This window comes from Thermobia domestica, chromosome 4, assembly GCF_964235325.1.
Source record: "Thermobia domestica chromosome 4, izTheDome1.hap1.1, whole genome shotgun sequence".
Taxonomy (NCBI): Eukaryota; Metazoa; Arthropoda; class Insecta; order Zygentoma; family Lepismatidae; genus Thermobia; species Thermobia domestica.
Genome location: NC_137457.1, coordinates 293,245,642 through 293,268,695, shown reverse-complemented (window position 1 = coordinate 293,268,695; position 23,054 = coordinate 293,245,642). Strand labels below are relative to the sequence as shown.

Sequence of the window (23,054 nt, the reverse complement as noted above, 5' to 3'; positions counted from 1 at the left end):
AGTTTTCAGTATTCGACTCAGCTGCATGTATTGTTAAAGATAGCCGAAAGAAATTATTAAATGAAGTAGTCTTTTTATAGAAACTATAGTGGGGTTCTCACTTAACCCATAGGGGTACCATCATATTTTACTACAAAACGTGCATTAGATTGTATATTCACGCAAATATTTTAGTTTTGTGAAATTTCTATTCCTTATAGTAGAAACCCAAAAGTCCATATCCATAAGAATCTATATTTATGACGTCACCAAAAATACAATTCTTAATTTCTCGGTTTTATTTTTAGATATTGACATGCAGTTTTCAGTATTCAACACAGCTGAAAGCATTGCTTAACATACTCGAAAGAAAGTAGTAAATAAAGTAATCTTTTTATAGAAACTATAGTGGGGTTCTCCCTTAACCCATAGGGGTACCATCATATTTTACTACAGAATGTCTATTAGATTGTATATTAATGCACATATATTAGTTTTGTGAAATTTCTCCTCCTTATAGTAGAAACCCAAAAGTCCATATCCATAAGTATCTATATATTTATGACGTCATCAAAAATACTATCCTTAAAATCTCGGTTAGTTTCTTAGATATTAACATGCAGTTTTCGGTATTCGACCCAGCTGAGGGTTGTGTTTAAGCTAGTATAACGAAATAGAAAACAGAAGTAGATGTGGGGGTTTCACAAACCCCATTGTACCCCTAAACCCCATTAGTATGTGGTTTTTTTATGGATTATGAATATTCTTGGTATTATTGTTAGGCCTGAATAATTCATTTTTCAAAATTGTAACTTTTAGCACGTGAACCCCACTAATCTATGATGGCGGTTTTTTATTTCCCTATATTTCGGTAACAGTTAGGTGTACTGACTTGGTATTTTCGGTAAACACATCTATATAATGTTCTTTAAAAGTATGTTAAGGCGTGTTTTGCTAATGTTTAGAAATGGATGGTTTGCGACCCCATGGTACCCCTAAAACCCCACAGCTGTTTGTGTTTGTTTTTGGATTTAAACGTCTTTTGAGATTGTTATTAGGAATGAGTGTTTAGTTTTTCGAAATTTTTCCATCTAGTACGCAAACCCCACACATCTATGGTATCACTGTTTATTTCACCATATTTCGGTAACCAAGAGGTGTAGCGAAATGTGGTTTTCAATTATCTAGTATTTGTAACGTTCTATGAAAGATTTCGTACACATATGTTTCAAAATATTTAAAAATTTATAAATTTGGTACCCCATGATACCCCCGAACCCCATTGGGGTACCTACCAAATTTTGCATAATAATACATTTTCAATTGTTATTACGCCTGAATAAGTACTTTTTCGAAATTCATCGTTGTTCTACCCGAAACCCAAAAGTCCATACCCGACCGAGTTCTGTTTATCTCGTATTCATCACGAAAATTTTGTCTTCGCTTGTCTCATGGGCAATACTAGAGACAAATTTAATCGGGTCCCGAACCACACGAAATCCCATCACAAATCAGACTGAGGTTTCAAGTAAAAGGTAGTAACAGGGATCCTCTTCAAACATTGCATATATCACCGAGGGACCATAGGTGAGTAATAAGCGTACGCTTCGCAATCGGGAAATCCTGGGTTCAAATAAAGAAATTTTAGCTAATTTAAAAGATAATATTTTTTTTCTTGCATTTGAACCTCGAATAAAGTGATTTGATCTATATCTCGAGTTCCATCAGTGAGTATTTTAGTTATTCTAATTTTACTGCTCAATGTAGTACAGTGCATTCGCATGATTTTCGTTCAGATGTTATTATAACAATACGTAAAAGAAAGGATGTTCATGCTATTGTTACAAAATAATAATAATAATAAAAATAATAATAATAGATCTTGAGAATGAGTAGCTTTTCAATTGACAAATAAACAAGGGGGGGAGGGATAATTATTACTATATATCACGCTTGATTTTTGGAACGTACCATAATATCCTTCAAAATACCATAATTTTGATTATCACGCACAATAATTGCCAACTACTTAGTTGGCAGCCCTGCTGATAATAGTGTGCAAGAAAGGAAGATATAGAATACATAGAGGTAGAACATTTAGTAAGATTATTGTTAGTAGTTTTAGGCGCAAATAAAAATGCAGAGTTAAAACAACAATTAAAGTCATGGTATTGATTACGAATAGTCATTCCTGTTTTATAATAACTATTTGTTTTATACTCTATTTTTCGTGCAGGTTTACTTTTGGCGCACCACTTGAAATTATTGTTGAAAAAATATAATTCTTTCACTTCCATCATATTGCCTCCTAAAATATTTGTGGTGGGCGTCATGAAAATATCTCACTTTGCATAGACAATATGCATGGGGGTCACCAGATATATTTGTTGAGAAATCACAATTCTTTTACGATTTGTGTATAATTACGACTTCCGGATGTATAGCATAAAAACTAGTGCAAAAACAAACCAGCCTGTGCTAGATAGCCACGAATACTACCTTACCGAGTCAGAGCAGGGCGAAGATGGTGGGACCATGCCATATCCCGAAGGTGCGGCCGAAGCTAGCAGGAGGTTAGCGATTGTGGGTATACGCATATGCGAGGGTAGTGAAAGGAAGTGGGTTTGGCCTATGTTTAGCAGAAGGGGTCCAGCTCTTTTCTCTAAAAAATGTTATGATTTTAGTGATTTCTGTTCACATTCGGTTAGGGTAGGGTTGGTTAGTTTAAGTTAGGTTAGGCTAGTTTAGGTTACGTTAGGTTAGTTTAGTTTATGTTATATTAGTGTAGGAGTCCCGCATAATTTTCCAAAAAAATGATAGAATTTCACTTATTTCTACTAATATTACGTTAGTTTAGGTTAGTTCAGGTTAGCTTACGTTAGTTTATGTTAGGTTAGGTTAGATTTGGTTACGTTATGTGAGTCTAAGTATTGCATCACTCATTTCTCCTGTAAATTTTGTGTTTTTTACGTGCTTCTGGACCCCTTGTACTAAACATACCCCGTGGGTTTTGTCTATGATATGAGTTTCAATAGAAATTGTCCTTTTTTGATACTAGTAGCGCTTCACTTATAAACATAAAGTAAGTCTTCTGTACACTACAGAAATATAGCACCGGTAGAAAAGAGCACATAGTAGTCATCTTTCATTTGTACTCACTTATTTTATCCGTCGTAAAGCACTTGTAATGATTTTACAGTAGTAAGCCTACCTACGCTTGTAAACCTAAAATACAGATGTATTACTTTGTATTTAATTCTGTTTCCTGCAGAAATTTTTTCCTTAGAAATATGTCTTTTCATGCAAAGTATTCAATTTTACCTGTAAATTTCTAACATGCGGTGTGCCAAAAGTACATCAGCACTCTCTAGTTTTTTGCCATAGGTCCACACTGTATACTCAACCCGGGTTAATTGCCGCAGATAATGGCCTCGGAGTAAACTTAAAGTAAAAATTTATTTTTTTAAATTTTCGGACGACTATCTTCGGAAAAAAATGCCAAAATTATTTTGTATCTTTTACACCATCGCTTTTATAGCATGCGCCTGGCGCCTTATTTGTAGCCTTAAGGTTAAGTCCTCGGAAAGTGATTCTGCACCAATTAATGCAACTTCTACCGTAAGAAACAAATTTCTTAAATATTACGAGTGAATTTAGTGATGAAATAATTGTATATGATATAATAATATAGGACGTAATAATTTGCAGAGCACAATTAGTTTGCACGCATATTCTCAATCTGTGCGCAATTCGATCGGCATGTCCCAGGGTAATAGCACTCCTGAACGTCTTAGAGAATCATTAAAAGCAAGAAAAGTGAAAGAGAAATGCTTCTGTAATTTCATGAACTATTTTTAATCTGTACCAAAATCCATTTCTTGGTAAGAAAGCAAAGTAATATGGCTTCGTACAAACAAATACACCATGCCTTCTTCATTAGTCTTTTTTTTTTTTTTCTTTCTTTGTGGGGAGGGTTAAATTCCGATAAACTCCGCCTCGTCAAACCTACGTATTAGGTGAACGAAACCAAAACTAACCTAACTATTTATAAGTCATTGTTGTCATGTTGAAAAAACTGCCAGGCCTTTTCCTCTTTCTCTCGGGGCTGCGGTGGCTCAGCGGTAGAGCATACTTGCATGTGGTTCCAGGTTCGAAGTCAGCTCGCTTAAGTGGGCTTTGTGGAAGATAAATACCATGTGCGTGGATTTTCTTGGAGTTCTGTTTTTTCCCAATTTCTTGATTCCACCATTTAATTCAGCATTGTAACCGTTACCTTTAACCTACACGTCACAACTATGAGACGTAAAACTGAAAGATTTCATGTATTACTTTTTTTTTTTCTAATTGACACATGCACACACATACTACTTCGCACTGTTGAAGTTAAGGGGCGCAATTCGATATACTTAGTCTATAATTCTTCAGATGTCAAAATTTTGTGCAGGTTATGAATATGGGCGCCACTTTATAAAACTGTTGAAACAGCCATATACACCATATAAAACTGTTGAAACAGCAATTAAAGTTGAAACAGCCATAGCAAATAAACCTATAAGCTAGAATGTTATACTTGATCAATGCAGGGGTGTATACCTACTTTTGGGCCACCCTGTGTATGTATAAACTGATATGCAGGGTGGATTGATTTAAATCAGTCTGATTTAAATCACGATTTTAATCAAGATTTAAATCACTTGATTTTTTAAATAAAAATCGTTGATTTAAATCAAATTCCGAAATGAATTAATTGAAAGTGAAAGTAAGTAAAATCCCGTTTCTCTTCTGTTATTTCGATTATGGAAGATAATAATCATAATACGATGAGACTCAAATGTATGTAAGCACAGTATGAAAACGAGTATCATGTAGGGAACGATCAGGGAAAATCCCGTTTTAACGGGTTACGGGTGAACCCTGCTTTCTTCTCTTTGTAACACAGGGTTTTAAAATTTCTATTCTAACGGGGAAATCACCATGGACATTTAAGATGAAAAATCTTTTGTGTCCACGTCTATTTGTTTGTTTCCAGATAATAGGGGCGTATTTAGAGGGGTCCGATCCCGTCTCCGAAAAAAAAAAAAATTTGGGCGAAATTTATGTACTAAATACATAGAAGTTCCTCGGGGTCGTAATACGACAAATTTTGGATGCGTTAAAATATCAAATAAGACTTTTGATAAAGTGAATACTTGACCCCATTGCAGAACATACCGCGATCTGCGATGTGATCGCAGACAATTTGCTGCGCCTGTGCAGGAAAAATTGTCAGAGGAATGTATAAAAACGTGCCTGCTATGTATAGATGTCTTAAATGCACGGACAACTCGCATTTGAACTGTTTTTCACGTCACATAAAGCATATTTTTAACAATCACAAGTGTTTCTTTTTCTGAAACTGATTATCTTGATTTTTTTATTTTGGAATTCCTGCAGGGATTTCGTGTTATTATTCAGTTCAAAATCTCGTATCGTCGTGAATTGTGTCGAGGAATTTGAAGCTTTAAAATATATAAAACGATGATTATACCTGTTGTGCTGTATGGTTGTGAAACATGGTCGCTTACGCTGAGGGAAGAACGCAGACTGAAAGTAATTGAGAATAAAATCCTGAAACGAATATTCGGAACCAAAAGGAACGGAAATGAGGAATGGCGAAAACTTCATGATGAGGAACTGCATAATTTATACCATTCACCAAATATTGTTAGGGTCATCAAATCTTGGAGTCTCAGGTGGGCAGGACATGTAGCGAGAATTGAAGAAAATAAGAACGCTTTCAAAGTTTTAACTGGAAGTCCAATCGGAAAACGACCATTAGGAAGGCCTAGGCGCAGATGTGAGGACAATATTAAGTTGCATCTCGCAGAAATAGGAATACAAAGTAAAAACTGGATCCAGTTGACTAAGGATAGAAGTTAGTGGAGCTTTTGTGAACATGGCATTGAACCTCCGGGTTCCATAGGTCATAGAGTGAATTAGTTAATTTTAGGCGAAATTTATGTACTTTATATGTATTTCGTGCCGCTAGCTAGTTCCAATTGTTTAAAATTATGCCCCTACCAAATATCAGTAACTTTCGTAAAAAGAAACGTGTTATGTTGATATACATTGCTGTATTTTTCCTTAATGCTTAAGAAACATTGTTTGGGATTGAAATAGGTTAACGGTTGGGAATTAATTCAAAATTAAAACCCAATACTTTCACTTAAACGACATAATTAACATTTAATACTAATTCCTAATGGTTTTTCTTCAGTTCGCGACTTGTATTATACGAAGAAAAAGATTTGATTTAAATCAAAAAAATCGATTTAAATCAAAAAAATCAACAAAAATTATTTTTTTGAAAAAAATCATGATTTTTTTCCACCCTGCTGATATGCCATATAAGCGAATCTTCGTGCATTTATTCACTTCGCATATTATTGAGATACTTGGATCATGCCAACGTTTATGTTTATGAAATACAGTAGACTCTCTGGTGACGAATTTAATGCGTTCCGTAACGCTGTTTGTAAACCGATTTTTTTTTTTCATTAAAATTAATCTAAATACAACTAATTCGTTGCAGCCGTTGCAGCAATTTAAACATTAAAGAAACGTTAAACACTAAAGCTTTGATCCAAGTATACTACGGGCTTATACACCCTATACTAAATTACGGCATCATTTTTTGGGCAAATCTTCAAGCAGCAAAGCAGTCTTCATGAAACAGAAGCAAGCAATACGGATAATGTTTGGTCTACACATGAGGACATCATGCAAAGAAAAATTTAAACAGCACCACATCCTTACCTTACCATCTATGTATGTATATGATCTATGCAGCTAAATTGAAAGATGGAACCCAAATAAGTCACGTTTATAATACCAGACAGCAAAATGAAAGAAGACAATATTTTACAAAACTAACATTAGTACAGGAAGGCCCAAGCCATATGGGAATACAAATATACAATAAGCTGCCCAGAGAAATAAAAAATGAAGAAAATATAAATGTTTTTAAAAAGAAACTCAAGAGATTCCTGGTGGATAAAGTATATTACAGTGTAGCAGATTATCTTTGCAATGTTGTGTATTAAATAGAGTAACATATTTCTTTTTCTAAGTGTATTTGAAACAAAAAAGAGAACTGTCTGAACCCTCCAAATACCAAATGTATTTGGTTTCAAATGGAGTAAATAAATACAAATACATGGCACTTTTTTTTCGAAATATTTTTAATGATTTTTGTGACGAAGAATATAGAATGAAAATAACTTTCTTCGTTTTAAAGACAAATAAGCAATATTAAATCGGACAAACCAGTATGAGCGCTAAAAGAAAAAGTGCGAAAAGGGACTGAGGACTCTGACAGATAATGTTTAGGGCCAACCCACAAAATGAATAGTGGGCACTTGGAATTATGAATACGGGTGTGTGTGTGAATTCGTACCTCGAAATATTGTTCGTGTAGGTCTACGGAAAGATTGTCCAGAAAACTTATTTGCCGAGAGGTTTCTAGACCGATGGTCCACTGCAGTGGATTTTATTCTCAATCTATACTGCGGACGCTATTTGAAATCGTTATGCATCGCTGTCCATGTTTTTGAGATCTTCGGAGCTATTTGAGGTATCAAATTGCTATTAATAGTATGATCTTTACAACTATTGAAAAATCTACATTACTGAATGTGGTGCTGATCTTAATATTGTAAAATTTTGCGAGAAGCAGGCTGAGACACAAGTGATGGTTCACGGGATTTGGGCATTTTGAACTTTTTCCAATCTATGTTATAAAACTTAACTGCAAAATGTATAGTACAATTCTTTAACAAAGGTGTTCCGAAGAGCAGTTATGTCTCTTAATTTGATGAAGATGATTATTGTTGTCCCAAGGCCGAGTCGCAGCCAAGAAGTCGGTGTATAGTCTCTCTGAGGGCCTAGACGCAGCCAAGAGAGTTGTAGGAATTCTTGGGCCCAGAGAAAGACAAGAGTAATGAATCTGGCGAGACTGATACCGTCGAAGGTTCTACGGCTTCTTTTATATTGAATCTTCGTGAATCCTCGATGATCCTCGTGGGTGATGATGTCATAGCCCTCTTTGGGCCACAAATTGAATGATAACATTCGTCTTCCGCTGGGTGTTGTGGTTGAGCATGTGTATTTTAGTCATGTATAGAGAACATGACGATATTTTTTTTCGAAATAAAACCTTTTGAAGAGGGTTAAATTTTCACTTGCTTGTTATCTTTCTTTTTGTTCGAAATTCGTCATACCATAATCATAGTATTCGACACTAAGATATTTCGGATGTTTGTTGTCCTGTCTCACATACACTACCGGTATTATTGTTGTAGAAACCTTACAAATGTTGGTGTGTGGTATTGTATAATAACATATGTACTTCTGTTTTACCAAATAAGTTTGCTTGTCCAGTACTTATTTGATTTTAAATTCTATACGATCTTCAATACTACTGTTCTGCCGGTACACAACCGGACATATTCCGGTTGTCTGGCCGCATACATCATGCGCATGGGTCGTGAATTTTCCTCATAGGTTTTATAATCACACTTACCATGATTATTATTACTTTTGTGTCGCATCTCTTTTTCCCACCAATACTCTTTTGATCACTGCATCTCATTTGAAAACATATAACTTTTTGTTTGGTTGGCTACATTGTTAATTTGGTGGTGTTGCAGAGTATAGTAATAAGACAAAAATAACAAATTTTGAGTTATTTTAGTCTTACTGTTACAATAACAGATTTGCGCTTGCATAAATGAATTCCTCAGAAATTACTCATTCTTTGCAAAGTAACAAGTTTTAGTTTCTCTCAGTTTGCACTTAACCTTCAATAAAAGCCCTATTCACAGTCCAATAACTTGTATTCTTCTTTGTAGGAAATTGTTAAATTTCATTGATTTCAAGGAAACTCCCACCTCTGCTATTTGCCTGCATTTGATGACTGACGCTATTTTAACGCAGTGTATTACAAATCATAGTTGTCATATCAATGCTAGGACTCTCATCAGTCTATGCGGATTAAGTTTAAATACACAGACAAAATTCAATACTCTGCATAAAAAAGACATGTTTATAAGGAAAAAATTTCTGCAGGCGACTGATTCAAATAATAAGTGATACAGCTGTATTTTATAGGGATACTACTGTAAAATCATTACAACGGTTAAATAAGTGAGTGAGTGTATATGAACATAAACTGTATTAGATATTAGTAGTGTTGATTACCCGCTTCGCTGGGTTGGAATAAAAAACTTTCAATGCAGAATTCCTTTATATATCTCCCCTCCCTAAGTTGCGGGGCTGAATTTAGATTTAAACGGCATCGGAAGTGCCACCGTTCATCTCAGCGATCCCGGAAACTATGGATTCGACAGTAATATCGGTCATTTTCCATAACTGCTATATATCTCCCCTCCCCTAAGTTTCACCATCAAAGTGAAATGACAGAAACCATCCCAAGCCCGAACCTATTTATGTTGAAAATTTGATCGAGATTGGTCGTGTGGTTCAAGAGTTCTTAAGTCACAAACGTAGTCACTTTCATTTTTATGTTATTTTATATATTCCCCCTCCCTTAAGTTGCACTGTCAGAATGAAATGATCAACACCTCATCTATGTAACAAATTTGATCGAGATCTCTCTCGTGGTTCAAGAGGTACGAAAAACGTTTGTATACGTTTTTGCACAGTATACAAAACCTATATTTTGTGTAGCGTTACTAGTGTGAAACTATTATAAGTGCTATTGAAACTCCTATCACTGCGTAAACCTACAATAAAGTATTTATAAATTACGTGAGGATGAGGGAAGAGTACATGAAGGGAGTGACACGTAAAAATAATAGAAAACGATCAATAATAGTGTCCAGTCCAGTTTCCGGGGCTGCTGAGATAGTGATACTTCCGATACCGTTTAGGTCTAAATTCATCTCCCGTGCGTATCATAAAGGCGTTTCAGCTGGTTTATATGTAAACCATGAAAATTAAAAGAGGAAAACATAACCTCTAACCCGATATTTACGAATAAGATTCACACTACTTGTCATTGAGGAACATACAATTGCAAATATGTTTTTAAAACTTATTATTATTTTGTAGAAATCTTCGATTGAAGAACACTTTTGTCTATACAAACGATTGTACTAGGAGCCAATCTCTAAATATAATGCACTTTTTAGTAATAAGTATTATTTAAAAATACTATCTTGCTAATTGGATTAGTTCAATTGACTTCAAAAGAATCAGGCATTTCATCACTCATTTAGATTTTTTTTTCAGATAATGGAAAAGTTAATGTGTCTTAAGTGTGCTATGGCTGTGTGTTGCAATGTTTTACCAAGACACAATTTACTAAGAGGCTTTTGGGTATCAACGACTATGAGATCTTCAAGAAAGTATAGCACAACAAATGATAGACAAGAAAGTAAGTCCTTATTTTATATGACTGAAGTTATTATATAACATCTCCTATTGTTTGATTTGTCTCCATTATATTGGATAATTACGAGGGCTATCCAGAAAGTAGATTACGTTTTGGAATAAAAAATCAACAAAGTATAGGAAACAAATTTTATTATATACAGATGAAAGCCACACACAAATACTACTTTTCGACATAGTCACCATTCAAATTAAGGCATTTATCGTAGCGATGTACGAGCTTGGAAATTCCTTCGTCGAAAAATTCGGCCGCCTGCGACTTCAACCACTTCGTTACCTCTTCTTGCAGCTGTTCGTCGTCATCAAAACGCTGCATAGCCAGCCACTTCTTCATTGCTGGGAATAGGTGGAAGTCGCTCGGTGCCAGGTCGGAACTTTCGATTTTCACGGACTTTAACATCGACTTTTTCGACAAGTTCGGCAGTCACTTTGCTAGGTCTCCCACTTCGATCTTCGTCGTGAACATTGGTTCGGCCATTTTTAAATCTTATGACCCACTGTCGCACTCCACCTTCAGTGATAATGTTGTCCCCATACACTTCACACAGCTGCCGATAGATTTCTATCGGTTTACAGTTTTTTGCTGTCAGAAACCTTATTACTGCACGCACCTCGCAGCTCGCGGGATTTTCAATTAACGCAGACATTTCAAACCGTCACAGTATCTTAACGGAGCACAACACGAACCTCTCACTAGCACGGCTAGATGCCGACTGAGCTGCGCAACGCTCTGACCCCAAGATGGCCGCGCTAGCCCCGCCCCTAGCGGACACAGACGAAAACGTAATCTACTTTCTGGATAGCCCTCGTACATTAAATATTTTTATATAACCTACTGTAACAGGACGTATTTACGAAGGAAGCAATCAACCCACATTGGGAAGTAATTTACCAAAATAGCACCGAAATTTACTCCATTTTTGTAAGTCATATGGATAGAAAATAGATGTTTCTGTTAATACGAGGAGTGATCAGAAAGTAAGGTTACAAAGCGTGCAGTGAAACGTGTATATAGTATTTCATACAACCAATACAGCCAACACATAATACATACATTAGGTTATATTTCGACATAATCTCCACATCGGTTGAAGTACTTGTCGCATCGTTGAATGAGTTTGAAGATACCCTCTGGTAAAATTTATGTCCTTGCGTATTCAGCCACGTCGTCACGAAGTGTTTCACCTCCTCGTCTGAATCGAAACGACAGCCTCTTGGGTTCTCGTTTAAATGTGGGAACAGGTGTGGTCGCTTGGAGCGACGTTCGGGCTGTAGGGAGGGTGGTCGATGATATCCCAGCAAAACTGCTTCAACAGCGTGGTAGTCTTCTACGCTGTATGCAGTCGCGCGTTTTCGTGAAGATGATGCCCTCGGCGAGAAGTCCTACCCGTTTCTTCCTGATTTATTCGCGCAATGGTGTCAGGGTCTCACAGTAGCGGTCACTGTGCTCCCACAGAAATCGCATAACTGGGTGGACTTATTCGCGAGACCAGTTATCCAAACGAGTCGTCATTTGTTTACATACAATCAGCGCCGTAGGTGGCGGTTGGCTGAAACTGTGCACAGTTGCCAGCTCCATGTAGTAAAATTACCGCACACTTCTCATTTCTCTATAACAGACGAACTCCAGAACTATCGGCCCTGTAACCTTAGTTTCTGATCCTCCCTCGTATAATCAGTTTCGTGCTGTGTAAGGTTAAATACTTTAATCAGTTTAATGAAATGTGTCTTGGTATTTTCCTGAGAAGACGAAAAGTTTCAAGTAGCTAACTGAATTCTTCGTTGAAAGTAATATGGCAGATACATTCATTTTATTGTTCAATCTGAATGTACTAAGTTAAACCTATAATAATATTTCGCCTGGCATGCTTATTTGGCATAAAGTATCTGTACCGGTTACAAATGCAACCGCTGTCACTAGCTATCAAATGATGCGTGAGTTGAACTAAAATTGGAGTTAGATCATTGAAGTTCAAGAAATGGATTTGTTAACTTGCTTTTCATTTTGAATTAACAGCAGTGATAATCTGCTGAGACTGTGTGATGAATTTGTCCTAGAGCGATCAGAAGGAAAAAAATAATAAAAGAAATATATGCTTTAAAACAATCATCAGTCAATAGGATTTTTGTGTGCACATAGCTTATTCGCAGTATTACAGTACGACCTAGTAACAGCATTGAAAAGATATTTAACGTGAAGCTTCAATTGATGTTCACAAGTGATTGGCGGTGGTAAACTGTTCGGAATGTAATTTGCTTGCTCTACTTGTGTCCGCGCGAAGATGATTGAGAACTGATTAAATTTACATCCTCGTCACCTGCATGTGTTGATGGTGCTGCGTGGTTGTGAATGTTGAATGAAACAAAAAAGAGACAAATGGAACTTCTCCCAACATTTACGCGAGAGTATTGTCAAGTATAAGGGGATAGATGACGCAAATAGATCATATAGTTTGTACTTTTTTCTTCTACATACATTTTATACAGAATATTGCGCATAGTTTTCCTTTTCGTAACATCTCCTCACCTCTAATTTCCATCCTTAAAATCACTACACGCTATTCGTAGAGGTTGAGTGTACTCCCCATGCCTTCAACACATGCGATAAATTCTTGCAGTCTATTAGATGTATCATTTTGTACAGATTACTGTAACATATTCTATGGCACCTGCAGATCTATATAACGTAATAGTACAGGGATCATAACGAGTCACTTTTTTTTTTAAACTAAAAGTTACTTTTTTTCAAGTTGGTCACTATAAGTTACTTTTTTTTTCAAATTTTTCACTAAAAGTTACTTTTTTGGGAGGTAAAGTGACTTTTTCGTGTGATTTATGTTTTGCATTGCCAGTTTTCTAAGAAAAAAATATAAAAATAAATGAAAAAAGGCAGAAACTTGTTACTCGTACTCTTCAGTACTTGCTGCCATATGTGAAACAGTCCGCTTTATTCTCACTTCAGCTTTTATTCTTTCGAAAGCACAGTGGATGGCTGGTGGGTGCTTAAGCTCTCAAGGTGGGGTTGAGAATCCTTCTGTGTCTATTCTTTCTTCTATCGTAATAGTCTTTTAGTTTTCTCTCGTAATAGTTAACGCTCCGCTCAACGTTGTGTATCTGTGTTTGTGTGGTTCATCATGTTCGTCTTGTGTTATGCTTCTTGCGTGTTCTTCTTAAGAGTAGGTGATGAATTTGAATATTTCATGGCTTTGAGAACTCTCAGTACTAAGTTAAATATAATGTCTGGGATGAAGAAATTCGGAAATAGGCCAGAACTGGTTCCACTTACTCAGAAGCTTCTTACATCTGCTAAGTCTGCTTATCGTAACTTCAAAGCATACTTAAAAAACCTAAGAAAGGAGGAAACTCAGAAAGAAGAAAAAAAGATGAAATAAAACAACTAACTGAGAGGTGATGAAGAAATTGACAAAAGAAAAAAGGAGCATGATGGTCACTTTTTGGTCACTTTTTCGTGTGTTTTTGGTCACTTTTCAAGTATTTATAAGAGACCAGACCACTATGAGCCCTGTAAGTACTTGCTGAGGTGATCTTCAGCTCAATGTTTCCATAGCTCTAATACACTCAAAATAAGAAATGGTTGAATGCGGGCATTGTTCATTGTGGCCATTTATTTCCGAACAGCCCGCGTTCATTCTAAGTATTCGTTCATTTTCTAAATCGATTTTGCATACGAACCATTTTTAGCAAAATATGTTTTCAATAGAGTGAGGTCTTTTTACCTTATTTTGCGCTATTATATAGCACATACATATATCCAATTTTCTCTTCCTGGTACACATTCTTAACTTTGTGTCTCAGTGCGTTGAGCTTACCCACCATTAACATTACGGTCATGTTCAGCACTTAAGGTTGTTTATCCTTAACGTTATCATAATAATGATGACCACACAAAGTTGCTCGACCTTATCTTTATTATGATCATGTTGATCACTGATAATTATTAGAGTGATAAACCTTATGATGATGGCCACATGAGGTTATCAATCCTTAACTTTACGATGTTGACCACATACGGTTACCAACAGTTAATATTTTGATGTTCAGTTCCCAATACTACTTATTTTCGACTTTATAATCTCACTACACGTGGTTACCTACCCTTAATATTTTTGATGATACTGACTACATATTTACCCAGTTTTAATCTTATTAGACGTACATCGCACCTTGTTACTCACATATACAGTATATCAATCTTGGAATTACGATCAAAGTAATGCAGAAGAAGTCTGCGCGTAGAAGTTAGCTCCGAGATCCAGGTCTCTTCGTATCTACATATTTTAATTTTAAATACATAACTTATGTATTAATGTTAACATTATGTAAATAACCTCTTAAAATTAAATCAGAGTTATTGAGGTTTGTGAAGTTCTGAAAAGAAAAGGGTATTTAAAAATGTTTAAACTTTAAGGACGAACAGCTCAAGGGTTGAGCCAGCACTTTAAACCACCATAGCTGGCTCCTAATTAACCTAGAGACATTATTTAGGTGTCTATCTCTTCATGAAGGATGGAACTTTCCAACGGTGTGCTTTTCATGCACATCGGGGGGCCCGCAGCGGAAGGGTACGGGGGGAAGTTTTCATGTTTTTACTTCCCCCCTCAGCATCTGAGAGGGGTAATATTTGTTCCTAATGGTCACAGAGACATAAGCCATACCTCGTTGAAAAGCTTATGGGACACAGATTCCAACGAGGTAACTTTTGTGCCCTCCGTGCCCAACCCCAAAAGTCGAGAAAAATATTTTTTTCGAAATTTGTGGGACTATGGCAACACTGTTATTTGTCGTACGCAAGGGGGACACAAAATTTACCTTGTTGGAATCTGGGTCCCTTGAGGTTTGCAATGAGGTATGGCTCATATCTCTGTGACAATTAGGGGCGTCGCAAGGGCTGCCAACGTCAGGGTAGACGACAATACAACGAAAAATATACAGGATGGTTCACGTAGGTACGATGTTTCGATTTTTTTGCTGCGTTGTTATATGCCCTTCATTTTTTTGTACAATGGTCAACAATGTTTGGCGTATATGCGAGAACTTCTGTTCTTGCGTACGACAAATAACAGTGTTGCTATAACCCCACAAACTTCGAAAAAATGTATTTTTTTAAATATTTTTTTCTTCTTTTATGGATTCGGCTCGCCTTGACCAGGGGTGGCACAAAAGTTACATCGTTGGAATCTGTGTCGCATAAGATTTCCAAAGAGGTATGGCTCATATCTCTGTGACTATTACGGGCGTCGTTAGGGCTGCCAACGTCAGATAGACCAAAATATATTTAGAAAAATTTATACACAGTGATTCTCGTAAGAAACGCGTTCGGAATTTCGTATTGAACTTTCACCATTCACTTTTTTTACATGGTTGTACCCAAAGTCTGGCGCACTCGTGAAAATATTTTTTCCTGCGTAAGACAAGTAACAGTGTTGCCAGCCTCTCACAAATTTCCTAAAACAAAAAAAATCCTAGTTTAGAAACAATATTATTTTTCTTCTACGACTTTGGTACGGGTGCCACAAAAGTTAGCACGTTAGAATCTGTGTTCCATAAGCTTTACAACGAGGTATAGTTCTTGTCCCTGTGACAATTAGAAGGGGTACTAGGGCCACCAACGTAAAGGTATACGATTTTCTTGAAATCCCTATCCGTTCTGAAAATGTTATAAGGTTTTCAAGTTTGAAGATTTATAAATACTGGAATTAATGTACCTGTCATATTCTTATTCCTTTGATGGGATAACATGGGACATCACATTTTACATTGGAGGTATAGAACAATAGTTATACTACATATAAAACACTAGTTTGTTATATCAATTTATAGATAATAATTTTTATTTATTAAAATATGCTTTTTCAGGCCCTGTTCTTGTAGACAAAATGGATCAGCTTACTTTGATTGGACTGAATCGTCCAGAGAAACGGAACTGTGTAAATGCAGAGACTGCTCGCCTCCTGAGCCAAGCAATCGAAGATTTTGAAAATGATGATAGCTCACTAGTTGGCGTTCTGTATGGGAAAGGAGGAAATTTCTGTGCAGGTTATGACTTGTCAGAAATTGGAAGCTCAAGTTTGAATAGGCTATCGAATCTTGCACCTGGAGAAGGTCCTATGGTTAGTATAGCAACACAAGAGTAAGAGAAGAAAGAAAAAATAAATCCAGGTATTAATGAAATTCACGATATTAGTTGAAAGGTATAAAGAAAAGACAATGGGAGTAAATAAATAAGAGTATTGCTGGAATACTTGGTGGCGTTCGGTACCAGCTCTCGTATCGTCTTCGATTTATCTCACTACATCGACTTTTCGTTTCTTTCTTGTGTTGTGCTTTAGTGTTTGGGTTATCTTCACTGTGTGTAGTGCTTAGTGCTAATATATCTACCTTCTTGGGGGCACTTATTTAAAATGGCCGCCCAATCTGGTGAAACACCTTTGAACTCACCATCCGGCCCTCAGCCTGAAACCTTCATACCGGATCTACCTATATCAGAATTTCAACAACCTCCCAGACCGGCTATGAAAGTCACCATCAACACTGATCAAACTTCTTCTATGGCAGCTCCGCCTTCAGTTACATACCAATCACATCATTTGGCTCCTTATGTGGTGCACATTACTGCCAAAGACCATTCCAAGCCTGTGGGGAAAACTCACCCCATGGCCCTTGGGCGTGCTCTCTTCAAATCTAAAGTGACGGGAATCACCTGTTTTGATATCATAGGTCGCAATTTAATCAAGGCAACCTGTGGCAGTGCTACACATGTTAATGCCTTACTTAACAATGATATCCTCAAACAACAAGGTTGGACGGTGTACATACCTAACTATGCTGTTACTACTATGGGAGTCATTAAAAGAGTGCCTGTCGACGTCTCGATGGAAGATCTACTCGCCGATATACAGTGTGTTGGAACTCCTGTCGTGCATGCACGGAGAATAGAACGTTTGGTCCGAAACCTGCCAACTGAAGCTGTACAAGGGTCAGATGCTCCAAACATACCTTCTGCTGTTCAAAGTCACACCTTATGTACCATTAGCGAAAATTTGCCGGAAATGTTACCGATATGGGCACATCGCCAAAACTTGTAAATCTACCGCTAATTGTCGTCTGTGTAGTTAGGGACATGTCTCTGATCAATGTTCCAACCCTACCATCTGCCTCCATTGTGGTGCCTTCCACGCAGCTGACGACCCCGCTTACCCTGAACGCCAACATCAACAAAAACTACAGGAAATTATGGTCAAATCTAAGATTTCCTACAATGAAGTACGCAAGTTACATCCAAGGCAAGCCACTTACGCCCAAACGGCCCAGACGTCACCAAGTTCAGATACCACATTTAGTATAGCGACTCGTTCTGGCCCACCTCCTAGTGCACAGCGCCCATCACCTACCTCACCAAGACGCCATATTCGATCCATGAATACCTTACACTTACCAGCAGATCGTGACGCACAGCCTAACACGCCGCACGAAACTTCTTCCTCAAAGAGGCGAAAAGGTTTATTCTCTTTCGGGACTCCTCCTTTTTCTGCTTCTCCATCTTCTCCATCAGCTTCTTCCACACAACTTTGTCCACAGAGAACCGCCAAGAAATGTGCGCTAGCTTCAATCTGCATCTAAAATTCAAGACTGCACACCCAAGGACCTTCCTCCGACTGTTCTCAAAAATCAGTACAAAACCTTTCGAACTGTGCTGTTTCAGCAACTAGTGAGTACCAATCTTCTTAACGATAGTGACCTGGAACCTGCACTTAACACTATCTCGCATATTTTAGGATGGCGGGAACAAATCTAATAACAATTTTACAGTGGAATATTCATCAAGCACAGGGCAAGCAAATGGCCTTACAATGATTATGTGCTATTTTTCAACCTACCATAATTCTGCTCCAAGAAGTCTGGTCATTTCATCATTTCCAACTATGCATCCCAGGTTATCGTCTACTACAGGAAGACTGACAGAATCAATACGGAGCCATCGCTCGGGGGATTCGACGAGGACTTCTCTCTGGGATACCACCTCCACCGTCTCCGCACACTTAACTACAAGGAATACGTTTTGGAACTATCAATTTCATCAACGTTTATTCACCCCCCGGAATCTCCTATTCTCGCTGTCTACTGGAACCGTTTGTTTCATCACTTCCCACACTCCACTGTCGTCGGAGGAGACCCGAACACGAAGAGCCCTTTGTGGGGCAATGTAGCAACGAACGTGGCTGGTACGGACCTGATTACGGCTCTACGCCACAGTACCTATTTACTAGCAAACGCCGGTACTCCGACTAGACTGCCTTCACTTCAAGCCAGATATTACCATTCTTAGTCCGGAGTTGTATATCCAGCATACCTGGCGAGTTCATGGCTATGGCTATGGAAATGACCAATTTCCCATTCTATTGACTCTCCACTCATCACAAGTCACCCGTCCCGCTCCCGACTTAGAACCGTTGCTCCCTCACTCTAATCCTAAAGTCCCTCTCCCATCCCAACCTAGTACCTTTCACCAGCACTTTCAAGAGCGCACTAAGGAAGCGGATGAACACTCAGTGCAGCACCTTCAGGATACCATTGTGCTCGCTGCCCGCAAAGCTGTCACATCTACGAAGCCGACTACTTCTACATCTCGCACCAGTTACTCACCCACCAGTACTCCACCATGGTGGGACATAGAATGACAGCGCAGTTGTAACTATCGCAGGCGATGTCAACTGGAGTACCTACGAAGCCGCTCACGAGAAACTTATCTTCGATACCAGGAAGCCCACGCCAAATTTTGACGCAGACAATTTTCCAAAAAAGGCTCACTGGATACAGTTTTGCCGAACTTTGACTCTCTCCACCACACCTCGACGCTTATGGAACTACGTACGGACCAAAATGCAAGGGTATATTCAGAGGACGCCACCAACGGTACTTAATAAAGACTGGCCTACGTCGTTTCATGCGATGGTTACTCCTGCCACTCCTTTACCGGCTCGTCAAAATCTGCAGCACTGCTTGGTCTCTTCTGAAGTGGATCCCCCTCTACTTCCGAGTACTGCTACAGAGTTTCAGCGAGTATTTCATAGTTCTCCTTCCACCTCTCCTGGTGTGGATGGTATCACGTTTCGTCACCTTCAAATGCTTCCTGCCTGCGGCTTTACTATCTGCTGCAACTCTACAGCAGCGTACTTAATATACACGTGCCGTCGTCCTGGGAACATCACTTTGTCGTTCCAGTTCCGAAACCTAACGTGCTTTCTGGAGACCGTAGCAGCTACAGACCGATCACACTATTACCGTGCATCTCAAAAACTTTTGAGAAGATTCTCCTTCAACGTCTCACGTGGTGGGCGGAGCATTACGATATCTTTTCCTCAACACTTGACGGCTTCCGCAGAGCTCGAAGCACTCACGACGCTCTTACTAGCCTCGTCACTGACATATGGAGCACCTTTCAATGGAGGGAATACCTTATGGCCGCCGACATTGACCTTGCACGAGCGTACGACAGCGTACCCTTCGATGTACTCGTTCACGATTTATCTACACTCAAGGTCCCAGCGAGATACCTCCGTTTCATCCATAATTGGCTTATACATCGCCAAGTCTCAGTGCGTGTTGGGTACCGCTATACCAATCCCAGGATGGTCTCTCAAGGATTACCGTAGGGTTCGGCACTTTGCCCGCTTCTTTTCAATCTATTCACCATCACGCTTCATCGGCAGCTCCGAACCCTAGTCAGAGTCAACCAATTCGCCGACGATTTCTTATTATATATTCGCACTTCTGCAGTGACTCATGGTGCCACTACACTTCGCCACGTCATAGATAACTTACAACAATCGTGCAGGGATCATGGCCTTAGTATCAACTGGCTTAAAAGCCAATACATCATCTTTACCCGGAAAAGGCGCACCATCACTTCGCCACTAGTAATTCAAAATGCTCAACTCTCGCCAGTGCCTCATCTCCATTACCTCGGTATGACTTTGGACTCTAGACTACTTTGGAATGCACAACTTGACACCCTTACCACCAAAGTGCAACCCGTTCTCAACTTTATCAACGGACTCAGCACTAAGCGATGGGGAATGGACATAAGGTCACAGTTATGTATTTTCCGTCAATATTTGGAATCAAGGCTTTTATATGGCTGCCCAGCTCTTTCTCCCTTACCTAGACGGCTCAGTGAACTGTGTGTTCGATTACAAGTGCAAGGACTCCCATACTTCGTCAACCTCGAAACTCACCGAACAAGGCACTCCTGGAAGAAGCAGGTATTATTCAACTGCTTTATTCCACTAATCACAGTAAAACTACCCTACCATCGATAACTGCCTTGGACCTACTTTGCGTACCTTCGTGTAAAACAATGGATGACTTTTATTTACCGCACGTCCAAACTCCCGTACTACCAATCATCGTACACCATATATATCACATCTACGCAAGTGGAATTTCCATCTCTATCGCCTCACTGCTACGCACCGCTCCTCACTCTCTAACAGCGCATCTATGGGAAGATTATATTAACCAGCATCATCCAGACTCTGTACTTATTTACACGAATGCCTCTAAACAGGTAAAGGCTGGACGATCGAAGGTGGGCATTGGAGTTTTTGTACCCCATTATAATTTGCGCTTTACTCGGGTATTGCCTAGCCATGCGTCAATCAACATGGCCGAAGCGCTCGCCATTCGAGCCACATTGTGTTATGCCACCTCTCAGTGTATTTGTAGTGATAGTCAGAGTGTTCGTCGTCTTCTTCCTACAGCCCAACCGGCTCATTCCGACTGGATTCTGGTTGATATTCTACAACAGGTATATCAAATACAACGCAAAGGACTGCAGGTAACTTTCATACATGTAAGGGGTCACAAATAGATATATGATAATGAAGAGGCCGACCGATTAAGTAAACAAGGAGCGTTATTACCGCCTATCGCACTGAAGTACCGGCCACATCATTTATCCCAACTCTTGGAGCACAACAGCAGAGTGAATGGCGAAGCTATCAACACCAGGCTAGAGGTGGACCAGGTAAATATTACTGGCGAATAGAACCTAATCCTACCATACGTTCTTGGATTTATCACCCTAAATGGACTCATAATCACCATGTCTTGTTCAGTCGACTTCGACTCAACACCGCACAGACTCCAGTGCAAAAATATCGACAGGACCTCCGGGATACTCCGAATTGCTACTGCAAGGAAGATCTAGGTACCTTGAATCACCTAAGTTATGCCTGTCCAAACACACAGCACTACGGACCAGTATTTCTTACTTCCTTGCACTCTTTGCTTGGTTATTGTCCTATTCCAGTTTGCACCATTTTATCCATTAACAATTCCACTGTGATTATCATCTCCTTCAGCTTCTTCTTCTTAATAATCTCGATTTGTAAACATTCACAGCAGCCCCCGTTATCTTCACTTGCGCCACATGACTTCCTACTCTAAGCTAACCTTATCAGCATTCTATCCTTGTACTTACCTTTCTTAATACATCCCATGTTCAAGGCATTAACGCTGGAACAGAGGAGGGGGAGTGTTTCCTTCTCCCCTAGAAGTGGAAGTGGAAAGACAATGGAAATTTACAGTGATCATGAATAGGTTCAAACGTCCTTCTTCAGCGCCGAGGCTATATGAGATAAGACTTACTTCTTGAAGCGGGACCCATTATTGGCTTTTAACACCCCTGTTTTTAACATCGGTGTATATGATATTGTGTATACTGCTTGAAGTGGAATTTGATATTGATTTTTAACATATTTTTTCATCATGATGGCTATAGGAGACGTGACTTTTCTATTTGAAGTAGGATCTGATATGGGGTTTTAACGTCCTTAACCATGAGAGGGGCTTCTATGTGAAGTGGGATCTGAACCACTACTACAGTTTTTGTCCGAGGTAAGTGTATCCACTGGCGTATCATGAGCGGAGTTCTGAAAGTTTAAGTTACCAGAGATGTTCCGTACAGTTTTAGTAAATAAATAATGGGTTGTTCAAGCACAATAGAAATTATGGTACAGTTCATGCAGTCTGAGTGGTTGAGCACCGATCGTAAGAGTGCTAAATGTCTAGATGATGAGGAATCAAAGATAGCTAGTGATTAACCCTTTTAAGATCAGCCGGAATCATGCTTTTTAAAGGAAATTTTAGACCTACAATTAGAAAACTTCTGCTCCTCCCTTAACTATCTAAAATTCATGGTTTGTGCGTTAGTATCTTTAGACGAATCAGGCTTGCGAATGATGCGTCACGATCCATAAATTGAGGGGAATCCGGGAAGTTTCCTGGAAAAATCTGTTGTTTAACAATCTTTGCGCTCCTGCACTAAATATATCTAGTGTGCACTAAAAAATATGACACATTTCGTGGACTACTTTTTGCCGGGTTTCATTAATGTTTAGCAAGTACGAAGATAGCAGATTTTTTCGAAAAATATTGCGACATTTTGAACTATACAGGGTATATATATATACTTGCACACTACTTATTTTTCATATATATATATATATATATATATATATATATATATATATATATATATATATATATATATATATATATATATATATTTCTTGTTTTGCATATATATTTAAAATATGTAA

At 38.4% G+C, this 23,054-nt stretch overlaps 1 protein-coding gene across 2 annotated transcripts in view; it reads left to right on the top strand.

Annotated features, from left to right (window-relative positions):
- Nucleotides 1-1,416: 1,416 nt before the first annotated feature.
- The window catches only part of LOC145684183 (uncharacterized), a 37,523-nt gene continuing 15,885 nt past the window's right edge, over nt 1,417-23,054 (top strand). The window contains exons 1-3 of one of the 2 annotated variants that reach the window (XM_081756197.1): nt 1,417-1,566; nt 10,270-10,414; nt 16,309-16,562. In XM_081756197.1, coding sequence (XP_081612323.1) covers nt 10,273-10,414; nt 16,309-16,562 — 396 coding nt within the window. In that variant the 5' untranslated portion in view covers nt 1,417-1,566; nt 10,270-10,272. Of the gene's footprint in view, nt 1,567-1,931; nt 2,068-10,269; nt 10,415-16,308; nt 16,563-23,054 lie in introns of those variants that run through there. The other variant, XM_081756196.1, reaches the window with a different exon arrangement.